At 31.7% G+C, this 20372-nt stretch overlaps 1 protein-coding gene and 1 long non-coding RNA gene across 3 annotated transcripts; one reads left to right on the forward strand and one right to left on the reverse strand.

Annotated features, from left to right (window-relative positions):
• Positions 1-4631: 4631 nt before the first annotated feature.
• LOC128286753 (uncharacterized) lies at positions 4632-7992 on the forward strand. Its single transcript, XR_008277443.1, has 2 exons — positions 4632-5351; positions 7645-7992. It is a non-coding gene; the product is annotated as an uncharacterized LOC128286753 (long non-coding RNA).
• Positions 6938-12795, reverse strand: LOC108461108 (protein LUTEIN DEFICIENT 5, chloroplastic). Of its 2 annotated transcripts, XM_053024407.1 has the most exons (17): positions 12543-12795; positions 12292-12457; positions 11721-11937; positions 11537-11608; positions 11336-11446; positions 10801-10992; positions 10526-10687; positions 10045-10140; positions 9868-9969; positions 9121-9153; positions 8950-9030; positions 8777-8859; positions 8308-8439; positions 7984-8044; positions 7751-7816; positions 7184-7346; positions 6938-7070 (listed from the first exon to the last, which is right to left on the reverse strand). In XM_053024407.1, exons 1-17 carry the CDS (start codon positions 12628-12630, stop codon positions 7024-7026), a joined length of 1872 nt encoding a protein of 623 aa, XP_052880367.1. In that variant the 5' UTR covers positions 12631-12795; the 3' UTR covers positions 6938-7023. The 2 variants fall into 2 exon arrangements, with proteins under 2 accessions (XP_052880367.1, XP_017616296.1); XM_017760807.2 differs by having other exon boundaries at positions 6938-7346; positions 12543-12787.
• Between the last annotated feature and the right edge of the window lie 7577 nt (positions 12796-20372).

Here is a 20372-nt window from a genome sequence, read left to right on the forward strand (position 1 = left end):
ACCCCATAGGATCGATTCTTTGCGATTATCGAGCCCACCTATTCAGAGCTTACCTTGGAGTTTTGCACTACTTTCCATCTACAGCATGTAATGAATACCCATGACGAGGCTGGTACTATCACTTTCCGACTTGGTGGCTTAGTGCGACATATGAGCGTCCCTGAGTTTGGCGCAGCTTTGGGCATCTACACCGATAAGTTTATATGTGCCGATAACTTTCTTCACCTCTACCATCAAAACCATTACTCACCTTCGTATTGTAGGACCGATCTCACAGCTAGTTAGAACCGTTATGACGCGAGTTGCTTGAAGGCAACATCTCTTTCTCTGATTTTACGATACATCCACGCCTTATTAGCTTACACGTTGACTGGTGGGAGAAAGAGCACATGAGTTGTAAGTACTACTGACGCATACTATCTTTGGAGTATGGCGGTTGGTCAAGTCTTTGATTTGGCATACTTCATAGCGCTGGCTTTTCGCCATCAAACGGGACCGCAATATGAGGGGTCCCATCTGTTTTAATCCCTACATGATTCGTCTCGCTCGACACTTCGGCCTCTTCGACACTCCAAAGATGTCATCGACACTCACACTAGTAGGCCAGATGGCTCCTCAGGGAATTTCTAGTATGATCCACATGATGATGATAGAGCGACACCGTGGATTCGACCCCCCTCAGTACAGACTCGTTCACTTTGATAACCAGAATGAGCCAGAGGACATTACTGATGATGTCCCTCCCCCTCACGAGGACCCACACCCACGGCCACCACCGAGTCACCAACCTCCTGCTGCCACCGTGACCTATATATCTGAGTGACTCACTTGTTTTGAGCAATAGTGTTTTGCGAGGTTCAACAGCATTGAGGCAACTCTGCAGCAGATCTGCCAACACTTCCACATCCCGCCTCCACCACCACTACCTCGTGACGCTGACGCATCTGATGATGAAGGCCTCTGAGTTCATTTATTTTATTTTTTTATTTTTGTTTTTATTTTTTCTTTTATTTATTTTTTGAAGACTTCTGTTTTATATTTTGAACTATGTTTATCTTTATGGTTATTATCAAGTAATCCCTTAATTCTCTTCCACAGTGGTGTTTATTTTCTTATTAGTAACTCAGAATCATGTCTTTCATTAGCCTTATCTACAACTCTAACTGTCACTATTCTAAGGATTTCATCAAAAAAATTCAGGGCAGTTTCGCTTCTCTCCCTCTCTTCTGATTTTATGCTTATATAATTATTATCTATCTTCGTACATTGAGGACAATGTACATCTTAAGTGTGGAGAGGTTATTTATATGTTTATTAGAAAATCCCTGAATTTTTATCTCGTTCTCAAATAATTTTCTCTTATTATTATTAGAGAAAATTCTGATTGATTTATAATTTTTGTTGATATGTTTTGAATTAAATCACAGGTAATTGTACATTGATTATTTAACCTTAAGACATTAGAGAATCAAGCATGATAAGTTGACTTTTGAGAATTAAAATTGCTAGGTTGTTTCCCTGAATTGAGGTATTATCTTGAAGTTCTGAATTCATAGGATTAACATCAAAAGCCCTAATTTTTGTGAGTTCTTGAGCCTTTAGAGCATATATCCTTTCTTGCTCACTTTTGTTGTTGCTTATGAGTGCGTCAATACTGATTTGTTATTCTAGAACTTAATTCGATTATAATGTCGAGACCACACCATTGATTTGATATACCAAGATGATAAAGGCACTTAGGTTTTAACCCACTTACCCTATAAAAAGCCTACCCACATAATTGACCCTTAGTAAACCTCTTTGAGCCTTAACCATTGTTTCTTGATTTTCCCCTTAATGTTAACCCACAAATTAACCCTTTTTGATTCGTTAAGAATTTCTCCCTTTTCATTGACTCCTTTTTATCGAGATTTGATTTGATTAATTACCTAACTAATGTTTGTTCATTCCGATTCTTGAATTATTTCTTATTATGTACTTTCCATTATTGTACTTTTCTTATTCTTAAAAAAACCGTATATTTATATTCATATAATTATATATTGTTATAAAGAGCTTGGATAAATTAAAGTTATTATTTCGAGAAAAGAAAGCTCATTTCATTAGTTTTGGATAGTCTTAATTCTGGTAATTGTTTGTAATTCAATAATTAGTTTTATTATTCTAAGTTTGGTAACTTATTAAATTAATCTTGATTCTAACCCTCTCTTCAGCCATTATCCACACCTTTAACTCAAGCCCCATTACAACCCTGCTAAAGACCTTTTGATTTGTGTATCATTTCATTTATAGTAGTGGAGATTTGATTTTCATGCAAGCCTATGGTAATAAATTTTCATGTTTGACTATTAAATGCTTAATTATTGAACCTTAAACACTTTGAGTGATTTGAGTGAATCTTTAGTGAGGATACCAACTCTTGTCAATTTAGAATTAAAGGTAATTATTTAGATAAAGGGAGATACCTATGATTTTTATGATTAAAATGTTCAACTTGGATTGTTTGAAACTTTGATGTTCTTTTAGTCGAATTCTCAATGTATGATTATTTGCAGATCATTTTGAATCAATATTGATGAGAATTATAAGTTGAGAAGAATTTATTTTGATTATGAGTTAAGGATTTTGCTTGAGGACAAGTAAATGCTTAAGTGTAAGGATATTTGATAAACCATAATATATACATATTTTTATCCCATGCTTGGCATATTTTTGGATGATTTATCATAAGATTTAGTGAATTTGATGCTCCTAATCCTTTAAATTCATGTTTTATACTTAGGTGAGCATAGGAAGGTGAAAAGAGCAAGAAACGGGCTAAAAACAGACAAAATGGGCTTATCTCAGTATTTCACACGGCCTAGGCACTTCCACACAGGTAAACCACACGCCCGTGTAACGCACATGGGCAGGCCACATACCCGTGTGTCATGGCCTTGTCAACTAAAAACCAACTCAGAATTACACACAATTTGAGCACCTTCACACGGGCGTGACACACGGCCGTGTCCCTATCGAGCCAGAGTCTAATTCTACTCGGAAAAGGCTAATTTAGAGGGTTTTGAAGCATTCCAAAGTCTATATAAACACCCTAGAAGAGGATTAAAAGGGACACGCAGAGTAGAATGTAGAAAATACTCAATGACAGCCATCGAAATCAACTCGGAAGCAAGATCTACTTCAAGACTGAAGATCTCCATTCAATTTCCTTAGAAGTTCTTTGGGTTTCTTTATGTTTTGTTATTTTCCCAATTTTGTGATGTTTTCCATTATTATGAACTAAACTTCCTAAATACCTATGGGAGATGAAACCTAAGACGGATCTTATTACTATTTGCATTATATAATAAATACTTGTTCTTATTCTTAATTGTAAGTTTAAATCATTGCTTTAATATTCCAAGATATTAATTCAGGTTTTGATGTGCTTATTCAATGGAGCAAAAATCCCTGTATAAGAATAGATCTCCCATAATTAAGCGAAGTTGTATGCAATCCTAGAGATAGGACGACATAAATCTGCCGGATTAGAGTTAAATTAATAAGTGAATCCATAGATCGAGTTAATGCGACAATAAGGGTTTTAATTAGAAAGAGATTTCGATTAATCAACCTAGAGTCAGTTATTTTTAGTCTCAAGAGAGATATTAACATAAATCAGGGATTTCTACGGATTAAGTCAAGTGAATAAATCGTTTAATTCAGAAATAATAAGTGAAGTCTATGTGGATTCTTCCTTAGGTATTGTCTTCTCCATTGGTTTTCTAAATAGTACTTTTCAACTTTTATCTCTATCGTAATTTTAGTTAATTAGATACTTAGTCTTAGTTAAAACATTCCTTTAATTGTTGGGCTAGATAATAAAAAGATAGTAATTACTAGTACTTTTAGTCCTTGTGGATACGATATTTTCGGTCTCACCATAACTATACTACTGTTCGATAAGTGAGCTTGCCTTAGTCAAATTTTTGTTAGTTTAGCGACCATCACTCATAAAAATAAAAATAAAAATCAGAGAAAAGATGAGAGCTTACTGTAAATCTTGGTTAACAGCTACCTTTATGACATTTCCCATCGCAATTCAAACTCCCCTTCTCAGCCTTATTATTAATTTGTGAACTGATAAGTTTGGCCATGGAATTCATACTATTTGACAATAGAACCCTCGCACTACCACAATTTTTAAAACGTTCCCACGTTCTAGAATGATCTTACTGATAGAACTACCACTTTAGACAGTACCACCTTTAACCCCTGACCCCTTCCATTTTGAAACCGGGATCCCTTTACCTCTCTCAATCGAATCAACAACTCTATTAGGCCTAGCATGCTTATCGGTCCTTCCTTAGTAGCCGACACCCCCGAATGGGAAACTAGCTCCATATTATCCCCCTGCATCACCATAAAATTCCCCAAGATAATCGATAACTCCAAACCCCCGGCCCTTGGAGCTGATTGGTCAAGCCCAATAGAAATGAAGTTTTCAAAATTTCCAAAAGCCTCAATCCCTAAATATGGATAATCCAGCGTTGGTCTATGTTGTTTTCCAATGTCTCTCAAACTAGGCCCAATATCCACCAAACAATCAGCCCCATTCAAAGGCCCTAGCCCAGCCGAATTAGCATGCCCCAAAACGCTAAAAGCATAAAATCTTTTGCCACTAACCCATCATTCATTTTTTACCCTAAGCATATTTCCTTGACCTTCAGCTTTTAAAAATCTCCACTTTTGAAGTCTCATCCCCAATAAATTCATCGCCACCACGCCATTCTCGATCATTTTTATTCCAATCAGATTCAAAGCTCCATTCTCAGTCACTCTCGTGACAAGGCTTTGACGAGCCATTGAGTTGCGCCGTGACTTCCTCTCAACAAACATCCATGGCCCAAAAGATTCTGCCAGCTCCACCACCTTATCTTTTTTCAATGAGTCACTCACCGTCAACTTCTTACCCACATCAGTATTCTTTGTTGACCTAATGCCAAGGCACAGGTCTTTCATGTGACCAAACCGACCACATGAAAAGTAAACAAACGGTAATGATTCAAACTCAACCCTTTGCACCACTCTGTTAACTAGGATCTAAGAGACCAGAGGTTTTCCCAGATCGATATACACTGCCATCCTGGAAAATTTCCCCCTTGAACCCTTGTTCGTTGTAAATCAAGCTTGTTATAGTACCGACTAAGCCCTCGATTTCGTCCAAGATTTGACGTTTGTAGAGAAGTCCCAGCAAACAAAGAAACCGAACCCAAACCATTGTGTAGTTGGGGAAAGCCTGAAGGGGGTTAAACTTCAAAGTCCACGGTTGCACTGTGAGATACTGACCAAGCACAATCCACAACCTTTGGGTAAGCACCTTCTCGTAAACCTCTCGACTTTGAAATTTTACCAGAAAATATCCATTTTCCACATCCATGAGATGGAACTGTTGGGAGGGTTTCCAAAGGGTATGGATCATATTCTGCAAGAATGTATGCAATAAGTTTCAGCCCGGAAATTTTACCACCACTGTGGTCGCCATTTCTCTAACCAGAATTTGTTAAACCCTCTTAGAGAAACTAATTACAGGTATTCCATTGACCATAGTCCTCATGAAATCTCCTTCTATAAACTCAAAATCCTTATCATTACTAGATCCAAAAGCCCCTTGACCCAAAACTTTGTCCATCCAAGACGTATCCAACGCTAGACATGAGTCCATAGCGATAGCACTATCCGTATCTGAGTCCAAATCCTTAAAACAAGCCTTTTTAGTCTGTCAATCCCCGATCGAACTTTCGTCATCGCCGTCCTCAGCCGTAAAAAGTCTTGTCTTGTTTATTGTTAATTTGTAAACTATTTAAGTTGTAACTTATAAGTTTCATTTTGTGATATTTATTGGTGACAACTATAATGATAACTTTTAAAATGAGAACAGAAATGATCTTAGTCATTATATCAAAATAAATGGTTCTAAGCCTTAAATTTTATATTTATTTATCTCATCTTACTAAAATAAAACTAGCAACATCCTATCTTTCTTTTTTCTTTCCAGTGTGTAATTGAAGTCTTTGGGTGAAAAAGGTTTGGATAATCTTTACTTTCAAATTTAATCTTCTTTTTTTTTTGAAAAAAATTATAATGGAAAGTAAGAGTTTAGGGTTATTAAGATTAATCAAATTGTGTTTTAGGTATTTTTTATTGAAAAATTGGTTAACCATTTCATTCTAAAAAATTGGGATTTTTACATTGGCTGACTCATTTTTGCCCAGTCAATGTAAAAATCCCAATTTTTAAAAATGAAATGATCAACAAATTTTTCAATAAAAAATAAATACCTAATACAAAAATTGATTAATCTTAATAACCCTAATTTTCTTTTCAATTCTAATTTTTTTCAAAATTAAATCTAAAAGTAAAGATTATCCAAAAAAATTGGATGTTATTGGTTCTATTTTAATAAGGTAAGCTAAATACAAATTTTTGGCTTAAAACCATTTATTTTGATTTAATGACTAAGATAATTTTAGTTCTCATTGTTACCATTTTAAAAGTTTTCACTATAATTGTCATCATAGTTATTGCTTTGTAAAAGAAATGAATTTTTGGTAATTTTATAATTATTGAGACACAATTGATAGATAACACTCACTTAATCAAACTCTTAATATATAAGTATAAATGATAATTTCTATTATCTTTTCAGTTTTGTATTTATATAATGGATAGTGTTGGAATAAATTGAGAGAAAAACCAAAGGAATTTTCAAAAGAAAAAAAAAAAGAATTCTTGAAATTTCAAAAGGAAATTTGAAGCGTTCAAATCTTTTGGAAATGATATTATTGCTAATATGTGTCTTTGTTTCATGTTTATCTTATTTTTGGTATTGTATCGTGTTTTAATATCATTTTTATGTATAAATTTTACTAGAATATACCCAAACGTCAACATGATATTCTATGATAAGGATTTTATTGCAAGATGAAAACACCTGTAATTCTTGAACAAAAAAGAAAATTAAATAGCAAATAATTAATTGCATTAAACAGCTAGTTTTGAAGGGAAGCATATACTATAATATTTACCAACTTTCTCCCAATGCTTATGTCTATCAACATTACTCCCCCCTTGCATATGCATCGTGTAATGAAGCTAAATGTAGCAAGCTAATCCACCTATGAATGAGCTTGAGAAACTTCACCTTTCTCTCCAAGTTGGGTCTCTGCTTCCAAAATCCGGGCAGTTCCTTCCATCTTCAATCCCTCCATGTTTATTTCAGGGATAATCGGAGGATTCATTCTTCGTGTAACTGTCATCTTCAGCCCCTGCGTTGTGTGGATAGTTGCTCCAGTAGTCATTTCAACCTGAATACAGATTTCATTGATCTTTTATACGGTATATCCACTTTTCTTTTTGAATTACTACACGTTTATAAGACACCATTCGTACTCAAAGCACATACGAATAATAATAAAACTCTCAAACAAATCATAGCTTGGCTAGGTACTGGTATTTCAGCTTCAAAAATAGCTGAGAATCTCTTTGTACTTATGTCCGATACATAGCTTATGCATGGGGTATATGTAGTTTGAGATGCAGATAGTCAACAATTCTTATTCTATTAAGCCGATATCGGAAAGTGAACTTACAAGAGAGTTTCAGGTTTTTGGGGTTTTTAGTCCACTATAAGTTTGAGAGCCAGCTACAGTTTGTCATTTACAAGTAAAAGTTGTAAACATGAACAACAAGTGCAAGGCAGTTTACTTACTGGAGGAGCTCCAAGTGCCATTTGGAAGTTAAATCGCCGGACAAGCATTGCAACTGCTACAACAGTCTGTACGTCAAAGTAACTCTTCTTCAGGTTATACAATACCAATCACCAGTGGCCAGAATTTGTCATGTTTCAACTAGAACAATAAAGTATGATACCCCAATACAAAAAACTTAACTCTCATGTTTTGATACTGAGTACTGACTGAATTTTTTTTCAATAAAAAATACCTCGAAAGATGCAAACATGTCTCCTACACATTTCCGAGGTCCTCCACCAAAGGGCAAGTAACTGAAAAGAATGCCAATATCGGTGATTTGTAATTGAAGGAAAGTTATAAAAGTAACTGTAACAAAGGACAAATAACTTTTGAGAAAACATATTAGTCTATAGTACCTTAGCTTATCTATTAGCACATATTTTTCATTTCACCAAATTGCACCTATAAACTACAACTACTAGAATTCAGAGAATAAAAAAAAAAAAAAACTCCTCGTTGCCATCTCATTTATAGATATGTTGATGAAATAAACAAAGTTGTACTTATATGTTACCAGAAATTTTGGTTTGTTTCATTAGGATTTGGTCCATCTAAAGGCCACCTTTCAGGATTGAACTTCTCTGCATCTTGCCAGAGACTTGGACTTCGATGCAGATTCCAAACAGAGATAAAAATATCTTCACCCCTAAATGTAAAATATATGACAAAGTTAAGAATTCGGAAAAAGTACGAGTGGTAAAGTCAATATATCATAGCACTTTCATGTAAAGCTTGAGATATAGCAAAAATATACAAATAAAAGATATCCATATAAGCAAAAAACAGTTAGCACAAGTTCCCCACCCCTATAAGCTTTCTAGAATCCATTCGATCTATGCTGCAAGTTCTACATTTATAAATTTGACAAACAACCATATTTTCTCAAGAAAAAAAGAGGTGTGAAAGTGATTTTGCAAGAAGATGCTTGCAAATGGTGCATGCTTATTGTCCAATAGGATGGTAATGATATTGATTTTAGGGACCTTTTTATTGGGTACTTTCCAAGCACATCATTCTCAATAGAACGTCGTATTAAGACCGGTGGCTGTGGATAGAGCCTCAGAGACTGCACAAAAGTAGATAGAATTATATCCATTCAAGGTGCATTAATGCAACATATTTGATGAAACATGAAATGGAACAGAACTACACTTACTTCATTAATAACACGAGTTGTGTACTTGAGTTTTTTCATGTCGTCTATCGTTGGAAACCGATCTCCAAGAACAAAGTCAACCTAGGAAATTTGGTATGATAATAAATAAGAAAATGAGACAATGAGATCGGTTGCCCTTTTATACCGGTATTACACAAAGTTCAAAGATACCTCATCCTGGAGCTTGGATACAACACTAGGTTCCTGCAACAACCAGAGAAAAAGAACTAATGAGAACTTGAAATGAGTTGTTATTCAAAAATGATATTTGTTTCAACCCTGATGAGGGAGATCCTCTTCCCATGAAACAACCATCAATTAGTCACACTCCAAAAGCAATCCCAAAGACATATTCAAAAGCTTACTAAATACTGCTAAACCTAGCAATCTTGGAATAGGTTATGGCATATTATTCATTCAAAGTGTACAACTAATTGCAATTACGAGGGATAGGAAGTAATGATTACTGCATAATCAGTTCCGATACACATAAATGTCAAGGAGAAAAGCATTAGAAAACAAACGTATTAACATATGCTTTTCCTGCCTATAGGAGTATGACTTGAATTTAATTTCTTTTATGAGTGAAGTAGGAGCAACCCAATTATTGTATTCTTTTTACTCTAATGAACTTGAAAAAATTAGAGTTCTTCAATATGATTGTGTGTTGGAACAAGGGTTCATTCTGGTGAAACCATGTAAATCCTTGTGTCAGTGTTTTTTTTTAATTCTTGCTTCATTAATTCTTTGTTTATATAAATATATTTTGCATAAAGCTGTTAAAGAAAGTAATTAATGATAATTGCACAGAAATTAGTACCAAAAGCTTGTTTATATGGGCAGACCACAAACAAGAAGCCAAACATTACAAGAGAGGGAATTAGCTCCTTTTTCGCGCAGAACAAATCCTTGAATTACCTTTGATAAAAGATAGAAGGTCCATGTCAAAAGAGCGGCCGATGTTTCATGCCCAGCAATAAGCATTGTCATTAAATCATCACGGAGTTGCTTGCTAGAAACCTGCAAAATGATTCAAGGAATATCTTACATCTCATCAGCTGCTAATCCACAAATTTCATAACTATCAATACATACATCATCCCCTGATGCCAGCAGAAAGTGGAGAATACTAGGATCTTGTTCGTTCATATACTCATCAGAAAACTGTAGCTCTTCTTCTTCTACCATCCTCTGAAAATAAAAGAGTTTAAATTTAAAGGAGAACAAAAGAAATGTTTAATCAAGTCAATGCAATAGTTAATAACCATGAGACACATATACAAATATGTAAAACATGCCAAAATCAAACAATTAGACTAATCCACACAAAGTTTTTACCTTACATTGACATACAACAATACCAAGAATGACCCATTTGGAGATATATTCTCAGGTCTGACATTCCCTCTATGTACTTGAAGATATGTGTAAATGCTTGGTATAGCTGCAAAAAGTTATGCATACACCATATCCAGTGTTTGATACATCATACTACATGTTCCTACATGCACAGTGATTATTGAAGACGTAAAGGTAGAGTGTAATATTATCTCACTACATTTACTGATAACTTTACCTTGCATGTCGCAATTAGATCGTCTAGTACATCATTAATCAATTTGAGTGCTTCCGTAACCTTCCTTTGTCGTGGTGAAAGGTCTTTCCAAATAGGGATCTCCCAGGTTGGAATAGGAGAGACACTTCGATCTTCTGCTTCCCGCAAAACAGTGTAAACAGCCTGTCCTAGTCAAAATACAGTCACATACTTTAGATGCTTTTAACAAAAAATGTAAATGAAACTAAGACACAGTGGCAACAGCATAAGTGCCAGCCAAATAGGAAAGAAAGTACCTCAACTATGCCGGTATCATTTGTTAATGAATCGAAATCATAATTAAATACTGCCTTGCCAATAATGTCTAATGTCAACCTGGAGAAAAGCGATTCCATTTCTACATCTTCCCCATCAGTTGCAGCATCATCTAGTTTCTGGCAAAGCCTATCGGTAGCCAGCCCAAATAAGCTAATCATAGCTGCTACATACTAAAAATTGAAAAATTCTCTCAAAAAATATTTGAAAAATAAAAAAGTAAAACAACGCTACTGATAGAGAATAATATTTAAAAGGTAGATCCAATCTAATGACTTTGGGTGTGTTCAATAAAGTTTAATGAATATTCTTAGTTTATCACTCTTTTTTAGACTGCAAATTGCTGCTAGTAATTATGCATACTAACTTCAATCATTTATATGGTTATCGGAAACCCCTTCACTCCGTCCACTCTTTTGCGGACTACATCAACCACTGCTAAGTCAGAGTGCATGGGACTATAAGAAATAAATTTTTAATTTTTAAAGCACTGAACCCATAAATTAACTACAATACCTTTTGATGCAGTGCTGGGACTATAGCACGTCTTCTAATGCGCCATATCTCACCATCAGCTGGGATAAGTCCTTTTCCCATGACAAAGTCCAAAATCTCTGCTAATATACCCTTCACATTGAAGCGAACAAAAGATGAGTAAAAAACAATAAAGCAATATTAGTCCATCCAAGAAAAGCCAAGAAGTACACCACTGTTTACCTTTGAATAAGCCTTTGAGTTGTCCTTCAATATATGCTTAGCAATGGAAGGATCGGAAACAATCAAAAATGACTGCAGCAACATCCCCATCCCATGTATGTCAACAGGAAATCCATAATTATCTTGGACAATGCTATGTACAAGAAAAAAAAAAAGAAGCCAAAATGGAAAAGGACACACGAACCTTTGGTCCAAAGGTTAGCCTGAAAATCCCACCATAAGTGAGGTAAAGCTCATACAAAGGGATGAAGAAGGCCTCACTTCGGATGGCCTGAATCGCCCCTTTCGCCTCTGGAATCTTGGGATAATCTTCAACATCATCAACCCCTTTAAATAAGATTTCAAGAACCCCACTGGGAACACCAATTTTCGACAAACCATTCTTCAATAGAGAAGGGAAACTAGTTCCCAGTAATAGTAAGACATAAAAAGAACAGCAAATTAGCAGAAATTATTATGAAGTAAAGAAATAAATACAAGTCAGAGAATAGACTAAGCATTCACCAATATAAATATAATTAAGCCAATCCAAACATGACAAGGAAGATTACAAAAGAATACAAGGATATCAAGTCCAAATATTATTCTTAACCACAATTAATTGAAAAAATTAAGAAAGGGAAATAAAGGTCAACATCCCTTTTTCTTTGATGAAAAACAAAAGATACCCAAAACAATAGTAAGCATCACAATGACAGCTAAAAGGTTATAAAAACCAAAACCAAAAAAACAAAGTGAAACAAAGGCAAAAATACCCAGATTTCTGAACAGTGAATTCTCCAGAAGCAATCCTGGCAGATAACTCAGCCCGGCGTTTCTCTTCAAGTAAACGTTCCACACTTTTAACACCATTGTCAGCTGAATCAGGCTCTCTCCCATTGGAAGATGATCCACATTTTACTATTCCAAACTTAGATGTGCCTGAAAATCCCATTAAACAAGCAAAAATGAAGCTTAAAAGAAAAGAAAGAAAGAGAAAATGGAGAATTGTAAAGTTAGAACATACCATAAGGTCTAAAACAAGAAGCAGTGAGTTTGGGTTTGGGTTTGGTTAAACGAAGCTGAAGAAGAGGAAAAGCTGGAGTGGCAGCCATATAAAAGTAGGGTGGCAATGGAAATTTATGGACAAAGATAATATGGGTTTAAAGAAAAAATGAAATTGAAGATAATAAAGGAAGTGTGTAATGTGGCGGGACCTCCAACTCTCAAACTCTTTTTTTTTATCTTATTTTATTTTTTGTAATGTCTTAACCGCAAAAAAGGAACAAGAACTAGGCAGGGGAATCTTTCCAACAGTTGATAGCGTTAGATTCCGTGTCATCTAATTACCATTTTTTTACACTCCTTCAACCTACTCCCCCGTAACCTTAAACCAGACTGACTGGATTGCTTGGATTCTCAGTCCAAAGATAAGAAATATCCATTTTATTTATTTTAATTGATTGTATTTGATCATCCAATTTTAAATTGTTTATCACTCTAATAATCATCATAATTTATTTTTTCTTTTATACCAATTTTAAATCTTCAACTTTAAATTAAAACATGTTATCCTTTAAAACATTAATTGAGTTAAGATAACAGTGATAATTTATTTATTTTATTAATACTAAGTGAGGAGATAAGATTGTTATAATCAATCCATTCTATTTCTTTGGCTTTTACTTTGATGGTTTATTTTAGGTTAAAACTAGATGACATATCTATGTATTATATTGATAATAAGCTAAATTTGTATCTAATTTCGTAATTCTTACTACTGAGTTTGTAATTTTAGTTAATTTTATCATGTAAGCAGTTGAAATATCGAAATTGAATTAACAAGCAAATCAAACTAAATTAGAGCATAAACAATAAAAAGGGTCGAATAAAAATTCTAAAACCTTATGGTTGATCAGATTTTTATTTAACTTTATAAAAAGCTAGATTTAGAAAAATTTTAGTATAAAATATGATTTTATGTGATCGTTGTTAGATATTATATATAAATACATTGTATGGTGTCTTTGGAAAACACATTGGACATTGAATAAAAATTATAATTTGTTTTCTCTAATCTTTTTCAATACATCTGTAGTGGTAGATTTTGGCAAACCGTTCTGTCATCTCATTTCTTTTTCTTATTTTTGTTTAATTGTTTTGTAAGTCATTTCTGTTTTTCACTTATTATCATTTTATTCAAATCCACTTTTAAATTCTAATTTGAGTATGATTAATTTCATGCTCAACTAATTTTCTTTTATCTTTAGTCCGATTATTATTTCGACAAAAAAATTGTGAGATATGAACTCGCACTAAAAGACCTTTCAACACAGTATTTGTTATCTCTCTAGAATATGAGATAGTCACAATCATCCCTTAAAGTTAATTCAATTTCAATTTAAAAAGCGCGCGTTAGGTTGGAGTTGTTTGGCGTACAGTTGGGAAAACAAGACAGTCGTCTACTGAATTCGAATTCCCGTGAACAAATTGGTGTGTTCAATTGGAAAAAGTTAGTTGGATTCAGTCAAGGGAGACAGTGGTCGAATTTAAATGACCCACGTGGTTAAGGCCATTAATTCGAGTTGGGCTTTTCTAGATCGTAAGGTTGTCGGGATCTTAAATTGCGGACGCGTATTAGGTGGTTAGATAATTGGTAAGGGTTAGTTTGCAAGTTGTATCAGAATCAACTACACAAATAAAAGTTGGTGATTGGAGCGTCCTTGATCGCTATAATCAACTTATCGATTGGAAAGAAAAATCTACTTTCAAGGATTGATTCGATTTCGAAGTGTACCAAGACTGAGGCTAAGCATTCATATATTAATTTACCAATTTGATTTAATTTCCTTAATTTTATTTTGCAATCATAATTATGTTATTATATTATATTATTTTATATTTGTTTATTTTATTTTATTTTCTTTATCAACTAAATTTTTCCCTTTTTTTATTTTACAGCTCTGCACCCACAGGTCATGAGCACGACATCTGTTTAGACTCAGAAATCTGATCACATAAATAGAAAAATTAAGAATTTTAATCCCTATGAGATCGACTCTACTATTCTATGCTACTATTTAATTAAGTTAGAGCGTGAGAAATTATATTTGATGGTTTCGATATCTATCACATACTATATATACTTTCATATAAATAAAGCCACTAACTCTAAACTTATATATTACTCGATGTATATGTCTTTATTAATTTTAGAATTAACTGTTATATTTTTATTTTTATTTTTATCTAATAAAAATATGAATTGCTTTATTTATTTTTAATGAATGTCCTTGCATATTTTCAAAATTAACTCTTACATTTTGTTTTTTATTAAATAAAATTTTATTTATTTTGATTACTCCTATATTTAAGTCATATTAAACTAATCTTTTAAAAGATCATTTTATTAAATTAAATATTCACTACATTTTAGATTAATAATTGAAGGACAAAAATCTCAACCTCCTTTTTTTTTTTTTTTTTGCCGAGGGGAGTGGTTAAGCTTAAAGCACGGCAAAGAAATCATGATGCAAAAACAAAGGGCAACGTCCTTTGATAATAAAATCATGTCAATCTAATAAACAAACTGATAAAAATTTCATTCACGGCGTTGTATTAGAAGTTTGATTACATTTTATTTATTTTATTAATAATATAAATAAATTAATTTTTGTACATTAGATTAAAAATAAGTTGATTCATTTTTTAAAAATTCTATCCATTTATCCTATTAAGTCATGATATGACAAACAGAGCAAGTACAAAATAACATTTGGTGTGTCACGTGTCTTGCACGCTTCGTGATATTTTTTCATGTCAACAAATATTTAAAAGTTAAAAATTCTAAAAAATTAATTTGAAAAATCATGTTCAGGATAAACTTCGATAAAATTGTTGTCTGGGTTCAAATGCACTTGGTCAACACTTGTGCGGATCAATCTTGAATATGATTTTTCAAAAATTATAAAAAATATAAAAATTATTAAGAAATATGAGAAATTATTAAAATTAATAAAAATATTTAAATTTATGATAAATATTGAATTACAAATTAATCATCATCAAGCTACAATTTTTAAATATTTAATAATTATTATGATGAATTACTATAAATATTAAAAAATTGAAATGACAAATAACTATAAAAAAAGTAAAATGTAAGCCTTAATATAATGAAAAGACTTGTAGAATAATTCAATAATAAATTAAATATTCAATGGAAAATGACATGCAATTGAGTCCCTAATTAAATATAAGTAATCAATTAAGTTCTCAAAAAAATTAAATTCTGTGTAAGTCTTGATAGCCATTAAGTCTATGTCGACGTGGCAGGTGATGTGGGAAAATGTTAACATGGTAGATGACCTGGTAGATTGCTAATAAGAAAGGCTTAATTAATTTTAAATTATTTTGCAAGAACTTAATTAATTTTAAATTATTTTATAAAGATTTAATTAATTTTTAAATTATTTAAGACTAAAAATTATAAAAGATAATAAAATTTTTAAAATTAGGATAATTATAAAAAATATCAGATATAGTAATATATTGTTAAAATTACTTTTAAAAATATAAAACAATTATAAAGAATTTTTGTTATTTTGAAGGGATGGAGTTTTTGGCTTAGGTAATAAGCAGTAGCTAAAATGTGATGATGATAGGACTTTTATGGGGTGCTAAATTGATTAACTCCAATTACCGTCATAGTTCAAACTCTCCATTTTTTTATTATCGAAATCAAAGACTCTAAACCTTCAAAATATATATATATAAATATATGTTTTTATATTTTATAATTTTTATTATTTTAATAATTTTTATATAATTTTATATAACTCTTTATATAAAATTTATCAAAATGGTTAAAAAGTTATAAAACTTATTTTAAAACTTATAGAGATTTTTTCTTTTGATGGTTTGAGTCTTTGATTTCGATAATAAAAAATGAGAGCTTAAATTGGACTCGAGAATGGTTTATTATACAAGACCTATCACTATAACACTTCAAGTTCCTCATTTTCATATTATCGAAACCAAAGACTTCAAACTTTTAAAATAATAAAATTATCTATGATTTTTATATTTTTATAATTTTTTATAATTTTAATAATTTATATTTTCTATTTTTTATAGTTTTTATAACTTTTATAATTTTTAAACTTGTTATAATATTTTAATAATATTTGGGCTTAAATAATTAAAAATTAATTAAACACTCGTAAAATAATTGAAAAATCAATTAAATTGTCCACGTGAGCAACCTACCATGACATCTACCACAACAGCTATTACATCATCTACCACATTAACGTTTTAACACATCACTTGCCACGTTAGCATAGGCTTAATGACTAAAAAGGGCTTACATGAAAGTTGGTTTTTTGAGGGCTAAATTAATTGCTTATATTCAATTAGTGTTCAAATGATTATTAAATTATTTTACAGCCTTTTTATTATGTTAAGCCAAAATTTAACGAAAGCAAAAGCTTTTCTTTTAATAAGTTGTTTGTGTTGTATTTTCTCCACTATTAAGTGATCCAGCCTAAGAAAATGCGTTACAAATTTGGATAAAATAAATGTCACATCTCAAAAACTAGGTTAGAAGAATAGGGTTAGTGAAATTCAAAGTGGTCATGTTCAATTTTTGAATTAAAGCTAAAGGGATTTTGTCAAAGGAATTGATTTGGTTTAGTGGATTTGGGTTGTGCTTATGTGTGTAAAGTTTTAGGTTCGAATATTTTCTTTGAATTTTTATTGTTTTTATCCTAATTTTATCCTTAAAACGTCTGGCTTTTATATTATTTTTGCTCAACTTATAATAAGAATGAGCTTGCTAGTTTATTGGTAAGGCTTTAGTTTATCTTTTGGTTTTGTGTTTGAATCCTTGCATGTGCAAATGAGATTTATTTTTGCTAAATCCCCTATGCACCACCCATGTTGAGAAAATTTTCCCCAAAAATCTCCCCATTAACTGCCGCCCATCTCTCCCACTTCCCTTTTTTCCCCCATTTTGTGATTTCACCCTTTTCTTTGACTTGGCGTGAAGCATTGTCATTATTTGTCTTGTTAAGTTTAATTCATGGGTGGTGGTGAGGCGTATTTTCCTCCTGCTTCGTAAGTATGTTTAATTCATGGCTGCCAAGAGAACCGGAATCCTCGCCGTGGTGTTTGCATAAAAAAATAGTAAGGTGTGTAATGGAAAATTCAAAAAATAGCAAACGACACGATACTGGAAAACCTAATGTCAACGTCACAAGGTCGTGTGGCAGACCGTGTGAGCCATACAATTTGGGCTACTTAGGCCATGTGGGCCCACTTTTTGAAAATTTTCACTTAGGCCCGTTTGATTCTGAAATTCGTAATTAGACTTTCCATAGGGGTCCATACTGCTTAATAAGACCTGAAAACAAGGTATTTATTAATATATGTATGATCTATCTTCTGTCAATTCTGATGGTGTGATTTTGTTTTGCTATGTTGAGTATGAGTATCTGATGTCAGAATCTGCTAAATTCGTGTATATTTAGATTTTGCTATATGACCATGCATGTGACGTTATGTCAAAACTAATTTGTTTATGTTGAATTTATGATACGTCTATTTTGTTAAAGCATGGAATGCCATGCCTTCTGATATCTGATATTGTATGACTACATGTTTTACATGCTTTTCATTCTGATTCATTACATGCACTCCATATCATATTGCATGGGGTTTGAGATAATATGGAAAGAAGGGAGTTGTGGCAATTTAATGATCTGTATTAACTGGTGATTTATCCATATTTCTATCTGGCAGCTTGTCTACAATTATGGTGGCTTTACCACATATATCCAATATGGCAGTTTAAACTGCAACCTCTGGTGCCATTGACCACAACTATTTTGTTGGTGTGATTTGGTTGGATGAGTTCTGAGGAACTCTATTTTGATGTGTAGTAGAGTTGGGTAGGAAGTTTGGTAGGAAGTTTTTCTGTAAAATTCACATTATGATTTTCTAAAAAATACCGCATTGGCATAATCATGCATTCTCAATTTTGTTTAATTGATCGTTACGAAATTCTTTTATTTGTATATTGTATTATGTGTGATCTAAGTTTTAGTTTTAGTTATACGCTGAGCTTTACAACTTACCCCTTTATTTTATCTTTGACTTTTCAGGTAAACTTTGAGTTTAGGATCGGACGGCGTGCGGGAGTTTGGATTATTTCTTGGTTAATAAAATAATATAGTTTACATTTTTTATTATTTTGGATTGTAAATTTGTTTAGACTTTGTTTTTTGTTTTCGTTCTGTTTGTTTGTTTTTGAGTATTTTATCATGAAACTGCAAAACTACATAGGTTAACAATTTAAAACTCAGTTTTCAAAATTAAAACTTAGAAAATTTTCCGCTACAAAATTAAGTAAACTCTTAAGTGCTTTTTCAAATAAACAAATAGTTTTAACGAATGTTTGCCTTAAAGCTGGAAAAGATTTGACAAAATAATTATTTTCAAAACATGGTTTTGAAATCAAATTTTGGATTTGGAATAAATGATTTCGGACTTAAGTATTTCTAAACATTTGTGAGAGTTTTGCTAAATATTATGCTTTCGAAATGCACATTAAATTTGATTTAACCAAAAGTTCTTTAACGAGCTAATGTAATCTCTCTAGACTCGGTCATAACGTGTAAGCTAAATTTGGGATGTTACAATAACAATAAACATATGTTCAAAGTAAATGGTGCGAAATACAAATACTCCTCATTGAAAAACAAAAAGTTGTAGATTCTATTATTTTGAATTTGTGGTTTAGTGAAGGTTATGTTAATTTTGATTATTAATTATAAATTAAGATTCATTTTTAAAATAATTAATTAATTTTAATAATTTTAATAATTTCTTATACTTTGTTATAGTTCTTATAAAATTTAAACAACTTTATATTTTTTTATATTTTTATAATTATTTGAAAAACCACCTTCAATATGAACTTGTACAACTATTTATCTAAGTTCATCTATATGTGATATTTTAAATAATTATTTAAAAATTATTTATTTTTAGGATTTTTTTATTTTTAAACATTTGTTGGCATGGAAAGAAATGCCACATCAAAATAAGATACATTTGTATTTGCTCCATTAACTACCTCATCACTTAACGATAGAAATGGATGAAATTTTTTACAAAAAAAAATAATTTGATCTTTGAAGTAACGTACAGAAGCTAGTTTACCCATTTGTTCAATAGAAGGAGACTCAATGCAATCTAACTTTTAGTATAGGGGCTTCTATTGTACCTTTATCGATAGAAACAATGTTTAAATTTAAAAATAGAAATGTTACTTTAATAAAATTAAAATTATTCAAATATGGCATATATTCTATTCAAGTATTGTATCTTGATATATTTATCGAATAAATTTTAATTAAATATAATTAATATATACAAATATAAGTATAAGTATAAGTATATATAATAAATATAATAATCTATATAATAATAGTATAATATAAAATATTAAAATATCAATTTAAAACTATAAACAGTGAACAACATGACACAAAAATAGTAAGCAACATATCTGCCCTTGATAATTTTTAAACTGATTTTTCAATCTACAGTAAATTTTATGTTTTATTAAATTAAATTATTGGTTGTATTATTTCATTTTTATTAATATGAAAATCTTCTAATTATAAATTTATTAAATAAATTATTTTTTCTTTTAGTAAACTTAAATATTGAAGACAAAATTGATGAGTTATACACTATAATTTTTATTTTTATTTTATAAAATTATGGAATGGTAATTCAAGAGACGACTAACAGGTCTTGCTATTATCAGCAAACTGCCACCAAATATCCA

The sequence above is a fragment of the Gossypium arboreum genome, chromosome 13, assembly GCF_025698485.1.
Source record: "Gossypium arboreum isolate Shixiya-1 chromosome 13, ASM2569848v2, whole genome shotgun sequence".
NCBI lineage: Eukaryota > Viridiplantae > Streptophyta > Magnoliopsida > Malvales > Malvaceae > Gossypium > Gossypium arboreum.

Bases quoted from the DNA above. Each gene is read 5' to 3' on its own strand.
- LOC108461108 (XM_053024407.1), bottom strand. From the start codon at position 12,630: ATGGCTGCCACTCCAGCTTTTCCTCTTCTTCAGCTTCGTTTAACCAAA. The intron at 9,031-9,120 runs GTATCTTTGAAC...CAAATTTCCTAG, and splicing joins TATCCAAGCTCCAGGATGAG to GTTGACTTTGTTCTTGGAGA. The intron at 8,440-8,776 runs GTCCCTAAAATC...TTTTACATTTAG, and splicing joins GGAAAGTACCCAATAAAAAG to GGGTGAAGATATTTTTATCT.